The following is a 16,192-nucleotide window of genomic DNA, read 5'->3' as shown; positions in this document are numbered from 1 at the left end:
AAATGGCACCAGCTCACCAGCTCTCACAGAGCCTTGCTGCTATAGACAGCATGAGGAGCATCAGGGGGAAGATTAGGCAAGGCTCAATGGAGCTAGTGGGAAGAACAAAACACATTCAAGCATCACCTTGTTGCTCAGCTCCTTAAACTATCTGCTCAATAATTGTGCGTTATTGGCCAGGGTTTCTGGCAGAAGAAAGACTTGTCTGGAATAGACCCACAGAGAGATGCCACAGCTCCTGAAGCCACAAATGAACCCCAGAGGCTCCAAAGAGAACATATTTACTCTCTATCCTTGCAAAACACAAGGCAAAGACTATAAAGTTATCATCTGAGTACTGATAGCTCCTCACAGCTACTGAGAAAAGAACAGAAGTGAGAAAGGCACAGTGCATTCAGATATTTAACTCTTTCCCATCCTTTTGCAAATCATATTCCCAGCAGAACGATGTATGAACACCTACTTGAGACAGAAAAGGTGAAGGTGATGGTAATGGCAATGAAATTATTTATATACACATGAGATAAAAACATCTATTGTTTCAGATTTTGTTGCATATTAAATACAAAAAAAGAAATGAGAAAAAGAAAGGCTAAGCAGCTCTTAAATTTCACATTTCTTTTTCACATAAAATCTGTCACATGGCATCATAAAAATCAAAAATCACCAAGCAGAGATGAAAAACAAAATGTTTCTGGCTTGCAGCATATATAAATACATAAATTAAGAATACCAAAGTCTACAAAAAAAAAAAAATAATAATAATAAATCTAAGTGTTTATAAAAAAACACATTTTGTCTATGAAAGGGTGCAGTGGAGAGTAAAAGTTCATAAAACACTTAGTATAAGCAAGCAGAAATCATTAATTTTTAATAGAAAGTCTTCCACAAAGGCCTGAAATGCTTCTAAAAATAGCCCAAAATATTAGGACAGTTTGGTTGTGGCGTGCTTTGCTTATCTGTTTGTTTTATATAACAAACGGATTTATCTTGAAAGACAGCTGAAATCTCTTTCCTCTGTCTTCTTTTTGCATTTTTAGCAGTACTGCTCAACTATGCAGCATGCAATGTTAAAATCCCTATATGCGATTTAACCATTGTCTGCAGTTTTTCAGGCTTGAATAAACCGCTGAGTTAATTAACAGCACTTCTTCAATGCTATAAAAAGCCTCCAGCCATTTTTCTCACTAATTTGTGCAATTCACCCAATGAAAATAAGTCTTTCAGTATTCCTCAATGACTTTATCTTACAGTACCATTTTGAGGGGTTCTACTCATTGCAGGATCATTTGATAGTCACTGCACCCAGAACAGATTGGGGAAAAGATGTATTACTACACAGTAAGGAACAAAAATACAGGTACTTCCTGGAATTTTAAAGGCTCCTTTATGTGAACCTATAAAGATTCTTGGCAGGGACAGGGAATATTGTAGTAAAGACCAAATCTCTGCTTACACTTTTTTTTTTTCTTTTTCATTTGTCCTTCCAACCCTTCCAACTCTCATAATCATTAAGGTAAATATTTCTCTTTCCTATATTACCTCAGTTTGTAGCTCTCTTTCATCACTCTGTCAACTGATTAGAAGGCTGTCTTTAAGACCTTTTCCAGACAGTTAGATGCCTGTGCATAACCAATCCTGATCAGTGTGACTCCTGCAACATCAGTGACTGCCTGAGTCAGACGTGAGTTACAGCACCTGATGAAAACCAAAACGGTAGAGGAAATGGAAAGCACAAATTCCTTGTTCCAGAGTAGCAGGTAAAAGAAAGCTCAGGTGGGAAGATGGTATCTTGGCATAAATAGATGCAAGATTGTAAAACATTTAAAAATTCCTTATTTTTAAGCCATGTTCTGGAAGTTAGGAAAGGCTACTGTTCCTACTTTCAGCTTAGGATTTGCTCAGAATAACTATTTCCCTGAAAAGGTTGTAGCAAGTATAAGTCATAGACCATTGACAAAAATTGGGAGATCCGAAAGCAGAACGTACTTAAATAGGACTAAGGCCATGCCAAAACAGGCAACCAGAGAGGCAAACTCACGACAGCCTGGTGCCATGAGTAGCCATTTGACAGTGCTTCTTGTTAATTACCTCATAACTCCAGGCCTGAGATCTGCTACTGCTGTGATGGTTTAGGAAAAATGCTGACATGCCTGAATGTCATGTTATGAGGTTACTTCACAGTTGTCACTATTCAGACTAATGCCTCACGAAGGTCAGCAGTAATCCACATTCACCTTGCTGAGGCTGCCACAGCACAGCCCCCATCAGACTGCCCAGAGCAGACAAAGATGAGCACAGTCTGCAAGCAGAGGTGGGAGTCACCTTGGGGAACGGATCGGCCTCAGCTAGGAACACTCCCTGTGCACAGAGAGGAGGAAAATGCAGACAGTATGAAAGCTGCCAGTAGCAGAACAAAGGGAATGTAATAATGCTGCTGTGTTAGTCGAGGAACAGAGACGGCCATTTTGCTTGCATAATTTCCAAGTGAGAGTTTTGCTGTATCTCTGATTAGCCGCTTAGCACAGCCCAGTACTGATACATAAGACACCAAGGGATGTGTTAGCACACTGATCTCTCTTCCCTCATGTGAGCTCTTGCCTGGGTCCACGCCTCTGCTCTGCAGTGCTGGGACTCACGGCTGAAGATAGGCACTGAGGCCTGTCCTGCTTCGTGCTCATTGTGGAAAGACACTGAATCTTTTGTTATTGCCGTGGGAGTAGGGGTAGCAAGCACTGGGAGCAAGAGTGACTAACAGCATAGAAACTGCCTTCCTGCATAACTTCTACAAGCTACAAATGATTTAAAAAGAATACAGACTTCCAGAACCCTACATTTTTAGACAAAACAATTTCATCCATTGGTCTCACAGTTTTTCTTCCAATGCCTCACAAGACCTTACAGTACACACCACAGCTATTCCTAATTGTGCTTGTATTCTCTTCCACTAAGAGCAGTGTTTTCTACCTAGAGCAGCGTTTTACCTAATTAGGCACAGATCAGATTCAAAGTAAGGTTTTTATTCACACATTCTTAGTTTTAACATACATTGAATTGTGATGGGACCATGTACAACAGTTAACACTGTGTCTGGGAGGATGTAAATCAAACTCGTTAGCTGCATGCATACTTATTTCCAAAGGAAACTGAAGGAAGTGCTGTGGTAAAGTTCACACACACCCATTGTCTGTCATATATTGTCAAAAAGAATTCTGGTAAGTGTCTGAATTACCAAAAAAGCTTACAACAAGAAAGAGGAGGGAAAAACTGAAAAGGGACCTTGCTACTATCAGAAAAGTCTAATAAATTACATTAGCTGAGATACACAGAACAAAAATAGATCAATAACACCTCTTGGGATATCCAGGATTTAATAAAATATATTCATTTTCATTAAGGCTTCCCTCTACTAGAGACTGATTTACTTCTGATTTCCTTCACACACACAATAGTAAGCAGAAACAAACCCAGTGAAGTCCAGAGAGTTACACTACATTGCTATAAACATGAGGATGATCTATTCCTTCACAGTTCCCACGTAGTCCTCTGACACTGTGCTCTTCTTTCATCATGAATACAGATAAGCCTCTTTGCTGAGTAAAATCTAGGAGGGAGAGGATGGCCCAAGGGCAGCAAAAGTTCACAGAATACAGTCACTGGGAGCTGAGCAAACATACAGGAGAGGAGGTGAAGCACTGGGAAAATATTTTACATGACTTATGAGCTTAGGAAAAATCCTCAGTTACTTATTGACATTGCTTCTGTAATTATAAATAAACCCTTAGGCTAGATGAAATTCAAGTTTTTCTCACCTGGGAAGTCATTCAATCTACTTGATATGCATGCCCCCTCTCTGCAAGCAAGCATGGTACAACACCACAGAACAGTCTCCAGTGTGAATTCTCCTGTGTTATCCAACATTTCCTACCTACTTTTCATCCCTACATGATCCTAGGTGAACTTTCTCAGCAGAAACATACTCCACATCATCCTGAGGAAGTAGGCTCTACAGCCTCCTATAGCCCTGGGAAAACCAATTCAAAAGAGAGAAAGGAAGGTCACAGTCCTCAGTGATCTCCATTCATTCAAGTTTAACACAACTGTGGAACTCCACTCAAGATACAGAGGACCCAGTCTTGTAAAGTTTTCTTGTTGTATCTGATTATTATTCTCTGGAGCCATTGGTATTACGAGGCTTTGTGCCTTGGCCAGAAGAGTGCTCTGGTTATAGAGAGTATAAGAACGGAAACACTGAAAGCTCTCCATACAAGCAGGTCTACAGAAACATAATGGAAGTGACAAAATTCAATTTTAGACCTTTGCAGTAAATACAAAGATTTACAATCAAAAGACCTGTATTTTGAATTAGCTAAAGAACCCCACAGCTCAATATCCAAAGTCGAGACCTAGGTGTGAAGTACAGTAAAAATCTGCCAGTAACCTACATGAGAAGATCATCTGATGACATACAAATCTGAGAAAGAAAGTACTGCATCAGGTTGTATCTACTGTCCTGACTTCCTCAGGGCAAATTAGTTACAAGATACAGCTATATGCTCAACTTCAACAGGACTATATCCACCTTCGCCATTTCTCTAGCCATCATCCCAAATCTAAGCTACCAAAAGTCTTTGGAAAATGTTAACTATGGAGTTTCAAGCACAGGTGACATCAGCCATGACCTCAGATGCTTTACTTACAGGTCTATATCAAAACCCAGCAAGGTAACAAATCCAGAGGCCACGCACACTCTATCATTATCACCACAGACACAGTTAAAAGTCTGACTTTCCATTTGCTGTATTTCATGTAAGCATTGCTAACTCACCTTTATGTCAAAACAAGAAGGTGGTTAGCAATAACTGTAGCTCCAATGATTCTTCTCCTCCAACAGAAAGATGGTGGTAGGAAATTCTCCTCTTGCAGAGCTGCCAGAGAGCAGCTGTAGCAGTCAGTGATAGACTGCTGGTGTCAAACAGATGGGAGAAAAGATAGAAAATGAGGCTGGAAGCAAAGAGGAAGATGTGCACTGCAGATGACTGAGAACTAAAGAGTGAGTGACAGGACAGACTATACTGAGAACATTTTTATGAAGACAATAGTAAAATAATACTGAACAGCACACTCCCTTGAAAATTTAGCTTTCCAAGTTAATCCTGTCAAAAGTCATGGTGTTATGAGGTGCCATGTTTTTCAGGAATATCTTCAGTAGCAGTTCTCACGGTGCCAGAGATGTGACAAAAATAATATTATGAAAACATAAATTTAAATGTTCACATTTATCTTTCACTCACAGTGTAAGGCAACAGATTATATTAATAGGGAAGATGCTGAAGCTATGCTAGACTAGAATACTGTTATCTCATTTTCAGACACACATCAGGAGAGAAATGAGATAGGGAGATAAGCTAGTAAGGGTATCCATTTTTGTATGTGCTTATTTGTGTGCAATACATTTAAAGTTCTTTTTCACCCAAATTTCTATTTTTGGTATGAACTGAGCAAAGCCTCTCCTAGAACCCCATAGAATTCTATTTCCTTGTGCTTCTGGAGACAAATACATCTTAATACATATTACAGGATCTCTTCAGCAACTCTGGAGAGCAGTACAAAGATTCATCATCAGTTAACATGCAAACTCCATCATTAAGAGAAGTGTGCAGAGCAATATAAAGCTTGTGGATGGTTTTTGTATCTGTTTCAGTGAGTTTGTCAGCAACAGAATCTCATAACTCAAGCAAGCAATTTTCACACAGCTGGAAGTGGCCATTATGTTCATATGCGTTTATCTGGACACTGAACAAGTGCTTGTTTTCTGGAATAAGTATTTAAAGAGTATCCAGTTTAGAAAGTACAAACATATTGGCTAATTTGAATCAAAGGCAGTCCGTCATCCCAAATTAAACACTCAAGTGAAGATAGTTCTAAATACAGCAGTGAACTACAACTGAGAAACACACAAATGCAGAAGCCTTATGTTTAAAACATGGGACTGAGAGCTATTAGATCTTAGTTTCTCTCCTACTTCTGCTGCTTGACTTTCCCTCTTGATCTTGAGTAAATTATTTATTGTCAAGACTTGAATCTCCCCAGATTCAAAAAGAGGCAGTTAGACTCTCTGGCTTTAAAGAGCTATGTTGAAATAATTTATTCATTATTCTTTGCAGAGCACTCTAAAATTATTAGATACTGCTCTAGAAATGCATATTATTAGTGCTACTATAGTCTACACACAATTCCCAAAATAACCCTGAATATATCTTGCATGGATTTATGGTATTCTAAATTAAAGCCAGTGATACCTTGAGTCCTGAACTAGTAAGTTGTCATGAAAGTGTAGAATGAAGCAAAATAATCTAGTCTTGATCATATTACAAATGATCTTTGCACTATCCTAATCCTATCATTTCTTACAGTACTATATTATGCATACATTAATTGTAATGACAGCAAGTATATGGAAGGAAAAACCACTGCATGAAGGTCAACAGCTGAATGGCAAAGAACCACTGCAAATTCTGAGAATGAAACCAACGCGCTAGCTCAAGCCCCACTATAAATGGTGATCAATATGTGATCAATATGATATGCTTCATTAGAAAAGCAGTAAAGAAGAATTTTTTAACTGGCTTTTTCAAAGCTCAGCAAGTTTTGGACTCAAGGGTTAAAACAACGGCCTTTTTAAAAATGATGTATTTTGCATAAGGCTGAGAGGTTCTCCAACATTCAGGATCAATTCAGTCCATTTGCTCATGTGAAGGCAAATGTAACTACGTCCGTTGAACTGCTTTTGCTGCAACTGCAAACTGAGAAGCTCTATAATGAAGCAGCTGCTCAGATGTTTAATAGTCCATGCTGTATCTCTGCCCAAATGTATATTTTCAAGATAGCTGCATCAACAAATTAGGGGTATGATTACAGATTCCTATCTGAAACTTTGATTAAGGCTGCACAGAATTGGGGTGAAAGGTGATGATAGGTAACTTGGTACATTAGCATATCTGACTAATGAGAATCATGGGATTAATTAAATTCTCACTATCTGTGGGAGCAACAGTTTTGAGGGAAACCGTTATTACAGTGACCATTTTATTTAATAGCTTCTAAAGAAGTGCATTCTACAGCAAGCCAATGTGATAAAACTGACAGCCTCGAAAAGCTCCATTACCTGTTGGTCATCGGGAGTCCATATGCCACATGTGATCTGACTCTCCAAGTTTATTTCTGAAGACCAGTGTCTTTGTCCGCTGACTGAACCAACCAGCACAAATCCATCTCTATAGGAGATGAGTGCTTGAGTCCCATCATGGCTCCATGTAAAGTCGCTTACCTTAGTATATCAAAGATAAGAAAACAGATATGTTAGACATGTAGTAATTTATTTTTGTTTTGATAAAATTTAGCATCGCACAGAGCTAAGCAGGGCAACTATTAGCCCAGCGGAACTGATTTTACAGCAATCAGGTGAAGCAGCTGTCCTTTCGAAGACAATTCTTGCATACTCCATTCATTAAAGAAATGTTTCATTTTCTCCTGTGTTTTTCAAAAGGTATAAAACAGTACTCATTATCTTTTTCATTTTGTCTCTCAGGACTTCATAATTCTGGACTGAAGAGAAAACATGCATACCAACCTGTGCCCCACGATCATTTACAAGCTCCACAGACCATCTGCCCTCATATTGTATCCAAACAAATATTCCTCCATCTGCATCACAAGTTGCTAATTTCTGAAATGGTTCATTCCATCTAACCAGCACAACCTGAAAGGATTACAAAACAAAAATAGCATTACCAAAGCTGTGTAGAGCATTAACAATTTTACAAGAAGAACTTAAACAATAATGTCAAATAAACAACACTGCATTTAAATTCTAAAGAAGATATACAAAATAGCAATTTTCAGCGCAGCATTAAGCGTCTTTCAAAAACAGCTGGAACCATTTTGTCATGACTGTCAGAAATGCAGGCGTTCTTCCCATCTTCCTCTTCCCTCTTCCTATCAGACCTTTTTGGAAGGCACCACATGCTTTCATCTAAAAACACACTCTATGGTAGTATGTAGCATTTCATTATAGAAACGGCAAGCCAGATGCCCCATACCCAACCCTCTTTCAAATGATTTCCCCCTCCACAGTCTCAGGGTCTGTTGGACCCCATCTCAAATCCTCAACTCTGGTGACTCCAAATTGGATGCACTGACAGCAGATTCAATTTGAATACTCACATCACTAGTGACACACACCAAAAATATAGTCACAGATCATTAAAACATAGAAATTTCATAGAAAAGTTGCTTTGCTATAGAGTGGAGAAGGAATACAAAGCAGCTGTAGATTCTTCTCTGCATGCTAGGGCTGGCTGGGCTTTTCTGGAGAATCTAATCAAGTCTAACCTGTCATACAGCTCTCTGATTTGTAATTAATATCAATTTGACAAATAGAGAATCTCCCAAGGAGATCTTCCATAGAACTGAAGCAAAAAACATATGTCATCCTACTGCCTGAAGCAGAAATCAGCTGTAAAACCATCCAGTTAAACCTTCTGTTAATGACTTCTTCTTAAAACCTTTGTTCCAAATTAGATTTATTTCAAAACATTCAGATTTGGATAGGATGCTCACATTCATACACAAGAAGGTTTCTCCCCCATTCCTTTACAGAGATACAGCAAGTGCAGATAAATAAAACAAATACTGAATTATCAATCAGCAGAATGGTAATTTTAACTACTTAGTGGGCATCTAGGTTTATGCTTTTTCATAAACCTAAACACATAATTACAGCAAAGAGAGTGAAAGACTTCCCTGGAATATATTCTCCTCTTCACTGAAAAGCAACGATGATCCTAAATGTTCCAGTCCTGAAATGAACTCTGAATAGACAAATCCACCACATTTCACAATGAAAGGAGAAGTCATTTTCAGAATAAAGATATAAATATGTATGTCTGAAACCAAAACTGAACAGCTGAAAAAAAAGATGATCTTACATTCACTTAAGGAGTGCTATACTTATTTGCAGCGTATTCACTACAGAATGTACAAATCAATGTAGCCCTCCATGCCTGAAGAATCAACCACTGAACAATTAAACAACTAAAAGAAAACAGTTTCTTCATGCAGACTTCAAAATTATGTGGAGAAGTAAGACAAACTATCTCCCTGCTGCTATGAAGCTAGGGAGATTCTGCATTTGAGATTTTGCAGAAAAATTCCTGGCTCTCCTCGAATCAAGTAGAACTCATCCCTAAAACACCACTATATGGATTATATCATACATAGGGGTTTTTTGTTTGCTTTGTTTGCTTATTCTTGGAAGAGAAGTGAATAAGATATTCCAGCACAGTAATACCAACAGCTGTATTTTGGTTGAAGACTCGCTCTGTCTCTTCTGTCTAAACAAGAACAGCACTAATTTTTCATTTTTTTTCTATTTCTTGAAAATCACAGCCATCATTTCATCCACCCTGAGACAAAACACAATAACTACATAATTGTACTTGCCAATATTACCAAAGAAGTCATGAAAACCTCATATACAACATCAAGATAACTCTGAAGAATGTTCATCTTCAAGACTGGGAGTTGGTAAGGCTAACAATTTCCTTTATAGACCAAAAAATACTTATAATCAGTCAAAATCAGATCTCTAGTGCTTAGGGAATCCTCACATTGGACCTTTCATAGATTGAACAGAATAAATTGCTAGAGGATTTAGAAAAAAAAAGACGAAACTATTTGTTCAAATAAAATTAGGCTTTTCAGTGAACACAATCAAGCTTACTACATGCCTCAAAATTGCTGTTTTATCTGACAAAGATTTGAGACAAACATATGATTTTACAGATTAGCCATACCAGCTGACTTAATGAAAAGAATTAGGGGAAAAGTGGCAAGAGTTACCTTGGCGTGGTTTGCCTCCTTTCTGTTTTAAATATGAGCCTTCTTAAAGATTGAAGATAACTTTTGATTCAAATTCAGTGCAACATATATTTTCTTTCAATTTGATAAAAACAAAACCCAGGGACACATTTGAATGTAAGCATGATTAACTAGAGTCCTCCTCCTTCCTTCCCAATTAGATACAAATTGGTAACTTCCAAATCCTCTATTTGGTGAGCTATGAAGGTCAAAACTCCAATAAGCCCCTGGCTTTAAGAGTAATAATCTTGCTGCTTTGTAATTACAAATGAAAGTGAGACAATGATTTTATATGACTTCTGATAACACGCTCAATAAGTAAGTAATTTTGTAATTTGAAAATTCAACTTCTTAAAACACAGAACAAATGTTATCATTTTAGAAGGTCACTTCCATCATTTACATTTAACATCTGACTATAGGTGCTGACTCCACAGCTGCTTTGAGTCTTTCCAATTTTGTTTTAGGCACTTACAATATAGAAGCTGAGATAAAGAAAGGAAGAAGAATTACCCCGAGTATTACAGTGACTTTTGGCTTTTACATTGTCTAGAATGTAAAGAACATGAAAACATGCCTCATCGACAGTGCACTTAAACAATGCATAAGCTTGATCTACTCCTCCAGAAAAAGAAATTTTACCAAGAACCCATAAATGCAAAGATAACATCACTTTCACTAACAGCTACAACTCACAGGGGCCCCATCTTTACTTCTCCTACCTTTACGGTTCTCCTCTTCCTATTCAGCATCTTCTTGTAGGCACTCAAGGGCTAAAATGTTTCATCTTCCAATGAAAGAACAAAAACATTGGTGTGCCAAAGAAAGTTGCCTGTGGACTATTTGTGGTCTGCATAGCCTATGCATATTGCTTGTTTATTTATTTAAAATTAACTATAAAAATTGCAAATGGTGCATATTCTACTCTATAAAAATTTTGTATTGCAGACATTAATCAGCTTCTAAATTGGTACCTCATACAGGCTATTATCTCCCATGAATAAAACTCCAAGGAACTCCTAGCCTAATATATTCATTTAAGTACAGTGTAAAGGCCAGTATATCACAGCAAATAGGATTCTTGCCATGAACTTCAATGAACTTTTGAATCAAAGTCTTATGTTTTCTTTGAGCTCCTTTTGGACAATGCTTAATGGTGGAAAGTTTATTTGAAAAGTGGAACGTTCCTTATTTTTAATAGCTCTGCCAACTTGATTTTTTTGAATTAAATTTAATTTACATTAATGGTGCTGAAAACTCTCCCTAAGAACTGTCTGTATGTTATAATTCTACAAGCAGCACAATCAATAAAAAATAAAACCTTTTGAAATCATTTTCACCACAAAATAAGGACTTGTCATTAAGACTCCACTGCAGCTTTCATACTAGACATTAAAAAATATAAGACTTATCACATATTACATTTTTATGGCCTTCTACAAAGGAGTGATGATGCTGATAAACAAAGGAAGGGCAACTGATGTCATCTACCTGGACTTGTGAAAGGTATTTGACACGGTCCACATTGTTAACTCTGAATTGGAGAGAGAAGGATTTGAAAGCTGGACTAATTGGTGAATAAAGAATTGGTTGGATGGTCGTAGCCAGGTGGTTGGAGTCAGTGGATCTGTGCATGCATCCAGCTGAAGGCTGGTCACAAGTATGACTCCCATGGGTCAGCCTTGGGACCAGTGCTCTTCAATAACATTATCAGTGACGAAGACAATGGGAATAAGTGCATCCTCAGCAAGTTTGCTGATAACACCAAGCTGAGTGGTGAAGTTGACACAATGGAAGGTAGGGACAGAGAACACTTCTAACTCAAAAATGTCAAGTACAATATAGAAATATTTCGGTACATTTACACCTCAATAAGCTATGTGTCATTTTGTTTAATGCTTTCACTCTCATTTTTCCCCTTTCTCCTTTGTATTTGCTTTCTGATGCCATCCAGAGGGACCTAGAAAGGCTTAAAAAGTGGGCCCATGTGAACCTAATGAGGTTCAACAAGGCCAAGTGCAACACTGCACTTGAGTCAGGGCAATCCTGAATATGTGTACAGTCTGGAAGAACACACTGAGAGCAGCCCTGCAGAGAAGGTCTTGGGTTGGACAAAAAGCTGGATGTGAACCAGCAGTGCGTTCTTGCAGCCATGGATGCCAACTGTATCCCAGGCAAAAGATGGATGGCAGCCAGGTGAGGGAGGTGATTGTCCCCCTCTGCTCTGCCCTCATGAGCCTCCACCTGCAGTATTGTGTCCAGGCCTAGGACTCATAGCCCAAGGAGATGTGAAGCTGCTGAAGCGAGGCAAGAGGAAGCCAGAAATACGGTCAGAGGACTGGAGCACGTCTCCTATGAAGAAAAGCAGAGTGAGCTGGGCTTGTTTATCTTAGAGAACGCTTCAGGGAGACCTCACTGCAGCCTTCCAATAGTTAAGGGGAGCTTATAAGTAGGAGAGAGACAAACTTTTTAAACAGTGTAATAGTGATAGGACAACGGGGAATGGCTTTATAATAAAAGAGGGAAACTTAGATTAGATGTTAAGAGCAAATTCTTTACTCAAAGGGCAGTGAGGAACCAGCACAGGCTGCCCAGAGAAGCTGTGGTGCCCCATCTTTGGAGACACTCAAGAGCCAGGTTGGATGGGCCCTGGGCAGCCTGAGCCGGTGGGCGGGAAACCCTGCTCACAGCAGTGAGTTGGGACTGGGTGGGCTCTAAGGTCCCTTCCAGCCTGATGCATTCTATGATTCCATGACTTTGTAAGAAAGCAGGTGTAATTTGCCTACGTGAAGCAGCAAAGATACTGTTTTACAAACTGTTTCAACTTCTGCTTTAAATTTTTATTTCTTAGAAGTCCAAGTTTGAAATGGCAAACAGAGACTAAAGAAGCCCGAATGCAAACACAGTGGGTTATCACAGTGCCCTGAGGACAAAGCGGGTGGAGTCCCATTTTTAGAGCGATTCCTCGATAAAACTGCTCTGAAGGTATTTCTTCCTTTTCTCCCATTGAACCCTGCCGTACTATAATGTTCAGTTCTGTGTCACTCATATCTTTTCATCTTCTCTGGGCAGCCTGTGCTGGTTCCTCACTGCCCTTTGAGTAAAGAATTTGCTCTTAACATCTAATCTAAGTTTCCCTCTTTTATTATAAAGCCATTCCCCGTTGTCCTATCACTATTACACTGTTTAAAAAGTTTGTCTCTCTCCTACTTATAAGCTCATGCACATGCATACAAGAGAAAAGGAGGCCTGGGGAGAACGCTGTTTTCAGTCCCTCCTGTTATACTGAGGACATGCAATCTGATGGACATTCACCTCTGTTACTCAGCTTGACATCACTTTCCACTGTGTACAGCACTAATTGCCGTGCTCTGCTAGTGTCCATCAACTCTGCAGTGAAACCATTCATCTCCAAAAAAACTTCTGAATGAGCACAACTTAATAAGAGACCACAGAAAGCTGGCAGCACGACTTTTTACCAGTGGCTATTCCTTTGCTTGTACTGTGGCAGACAGAAAGCAATCTTACATACATATTCTAAGTGTTAAAGAATTATCATGACTAAAAATATAAAATACATATAACTTGAAAAAATAATTTAAAACAAGTAGAAACTGCATGGTTTTTTATTTTTATTTCCAAATGACACAGGGTTGGTTCTTTTTATGAAAAGCTTCTACTTTGATCAAATTTTATTTTCAACCAAATACTTTAATTGTAAAGATTCTGACCAACTCTATAAAAACTTAGCCACCTGCTGGGATCATCAGGGCACCAGCAGCCTCTCTGCACCATGGTCAGGACCTGCACATTCACGACATTTTGATCTTGTCTATTCATCATCAACAACACTATAATTGGTGAAATCTTGGCCCTTGGAAATCATATGATAAGCTGCAGTCGATTAGAAATATAAATTGATGGTATCCAACTTTTGTGACTATTATCAAAAATTTCTGATTATTTGAGGTATCTATCTTTTGTCTGGCTTCCTTCCAGCTTTCTCTCAGTTGCATTTTTATCTTGTCACCCCAGCTGACTCAAGATCTGTACTTCCCAACATTAAAAAAGTTGGTTATGTATAAAATTAGTAGGAAAAACATTTTAACTAATATGCACTCACTTCTAGAATAACGGATAATGAAAGCCAAAATAATTGATAACACTTCTCAGCAAAAAATGTGCAGATATGAAGTACAGTTTATAAACCGCAGATACTTATTGCTTTCACAGACACTCCATACAGTCCATTTGGTAAAGGTCTCGTCATATGGCAAAGGAATTTAAAATGCTACTTCAAAAAAGCAACAGACTATTTTTTTAGTTATTTATTTATAGTTATGCTTTAAAAGTTCCACTTTCACTTCATCCTAAAGGTTTTTGGTTTTTGGCTCATTATTGCAAATCAAGGTGTTAGATCCAAAAATAAAAAATAAAAAATAAATTGAGTAATCTCAATTTTGAAGTGGCAAATATGTCATTTATAGCAAATGTGATTTGTTCCCAACAGAAGCCATGTTTGGTGATTTTAATTATGTAATACTGACCATTTTTTTTCTCCACATATTTTAGCACAATGTTAGACTTTGCCAAACCTTATGATATTCTGAGAGCTTTTCTTATTACTAATATCATGACAGTTTTTGGAGGAGGTAGCTGAAAATATTATACCAATCAATCCTCCAAGAACAGAAGTCCTTAATCTAGATTGCCTTACAATATTCATTACTGACATCTTACCTCTGCTATTCTTAAATTATGTAGTCTGTAATTGCTATATAGGCAAAGGACAAGCATCAAGAGAAAATATATGGATAAATAGTTAAAGCAATTAGTTCCTAGAGTTCCTTATCAAATTTAGGAAGATGTTATTACAGAAAGGAAATGACAGTCAATGTAGTGAGTCATTTTTTTCATCTCTGTTCCTCCATGCATTTTACTGGAGAGCAGGCATATGCTCTAAAGATACAAGTCTCCAGCACTGCTTTTCCCTTAGCAACATAAGATATGGAGATCTGCTTGTACACGGAGCAGTGCAGCAATAAGGAATGGAGAACACTTAATGGACAACTCGATTACTACATGATTTCCCACAAAAGGAGAGCTGAGTTATTTTATCTGGTGTTAACATTTCTGAAACTACAAGTCAAATCCTTGCAGGGAGGACAGGATTTGATGCACTATAACTCAATTGAGCATATAGAATATTAAACACTCTATGAAATTGATTACTTTTCCCCCTAATATATCATACTACATTTCTAATGCTATTGAAAGTCCACTTTCCAAGCAATGAGGACGAGAGACCTGACTGTTCTGAGAAACTGCTAAAGATGATAATGTTTCATAATGCATACATACGCAGAGTACATGAGTCCGTCTACCTGAAGGCTTCTTCCAATCCTGTACTTTTAAGAAAGTACCTTTATCTTTAAAGAAACATATAAATATTGGAACAACGTACTGAGAAATGGGACTGGAAAATCTACCTAGGATCACCTCAACATCACCCATTTGCTCTTCTGAGCAATCATATTATGCAATTTCCTAGTAAGTAGATTGATCTTCAGTTGTATTTACAAACATACATAAATACATGCATATAGTGCATGCCACACACTGGCCCACGCTGGTTTACTAAAGACAACAAAGATGAAGAGATGTATAAGTACCCATATCAAAGGCAAAAGATGACTGCACAGTAGGGAACAGAAACAAAATGTAAAAGCAAAAGGATCAGACAAACCAGTAACTACCTTTACTTGCCAATACAGTTCAGTACATTATAGATACAGATATATAAATACTGTGCATCTATATTCATTACAAACAACATGGGCATGTACATGAATGTACATTTCCATTAAATTCTTGAGGAATCTACAATAATTTTGGACATTTGTCAACTTCAAATTAGTTGATCAAAGTGGATTTCTATAATTAAAATATAATTTAAAAGTGAAAATGAGAGCATAAAATAAGCAACAGTCTGGTGCTCCTTGCTGTACATTACCTATAACTAATGCTTAATCCTATACAGGATTTCAAGGACATCTCATCTCTAGAGTGCTGTTTCTGACTCTAAACCCACCAATCCAAACAAAACTGGTTCAAATAAAGGCTGTAGGATTGCTTCTCAAAAGAATCTGGGAAGTGATTCACTTCTCCAGCTGGGAAATTGAGCGGGGAGAGCTGAAGCCTGGATATGAGCTCTGCCACTGCTTCCCTTATCTGGGACAAGTCACCAGATCAACCCTGCAGGTTTCTCATC

At 38.0% G+C, this 16,192-nt stretch overlaps 1 protein-coding gene across 5 annotated transcripts in view; it reads right to left on the bottom strand.

Moving 5' to 3' along the window:
* Positions 1–16,192, bottom strand: part of TULP4 (TUB like protein 4) — a 147,952-nt gene that overhangs the window by 55,959 nt on the left and 75,801 nt on the right. For all 5 annotated transcript variants that reach the window (XM_085217118.1, XM_085217119.1, XM_085217121.1 and 2 more), the window contains exons 3-4: positions 7,634–7,762; positions 7,169–7,330 (exon numbers count right to left, since the gene is read on the bottom strand). In XM_085217118.1, coding sequence (XP_085073244.1) covers positions 7,169–7,330; positions 7,634–7,762 — 291 coding nt within the window. The remainder of the gene's footprint in view (positions 1–7,168; positions 7,331–7,633; positions 7,763–16,192) is intronic.

Source organism: Meleagris gallopavo, chromosome 2 (assembly GCF_905368555.1).
Source record: "Meleagris gallopavo chromosome 2, MGAL_WU_HG_1.1, whole genome shotgun sequence".
NCBI lineage: Eukaryota > Metazoa > Chordata > Aves > Galliformes > Phasianidae > Meleagris > Meleagris gallopavo.
Note: the sequence above shows the minus strand (reverse complement) of the source record. Positions and strands in the feature narration are given on the sequence as shown.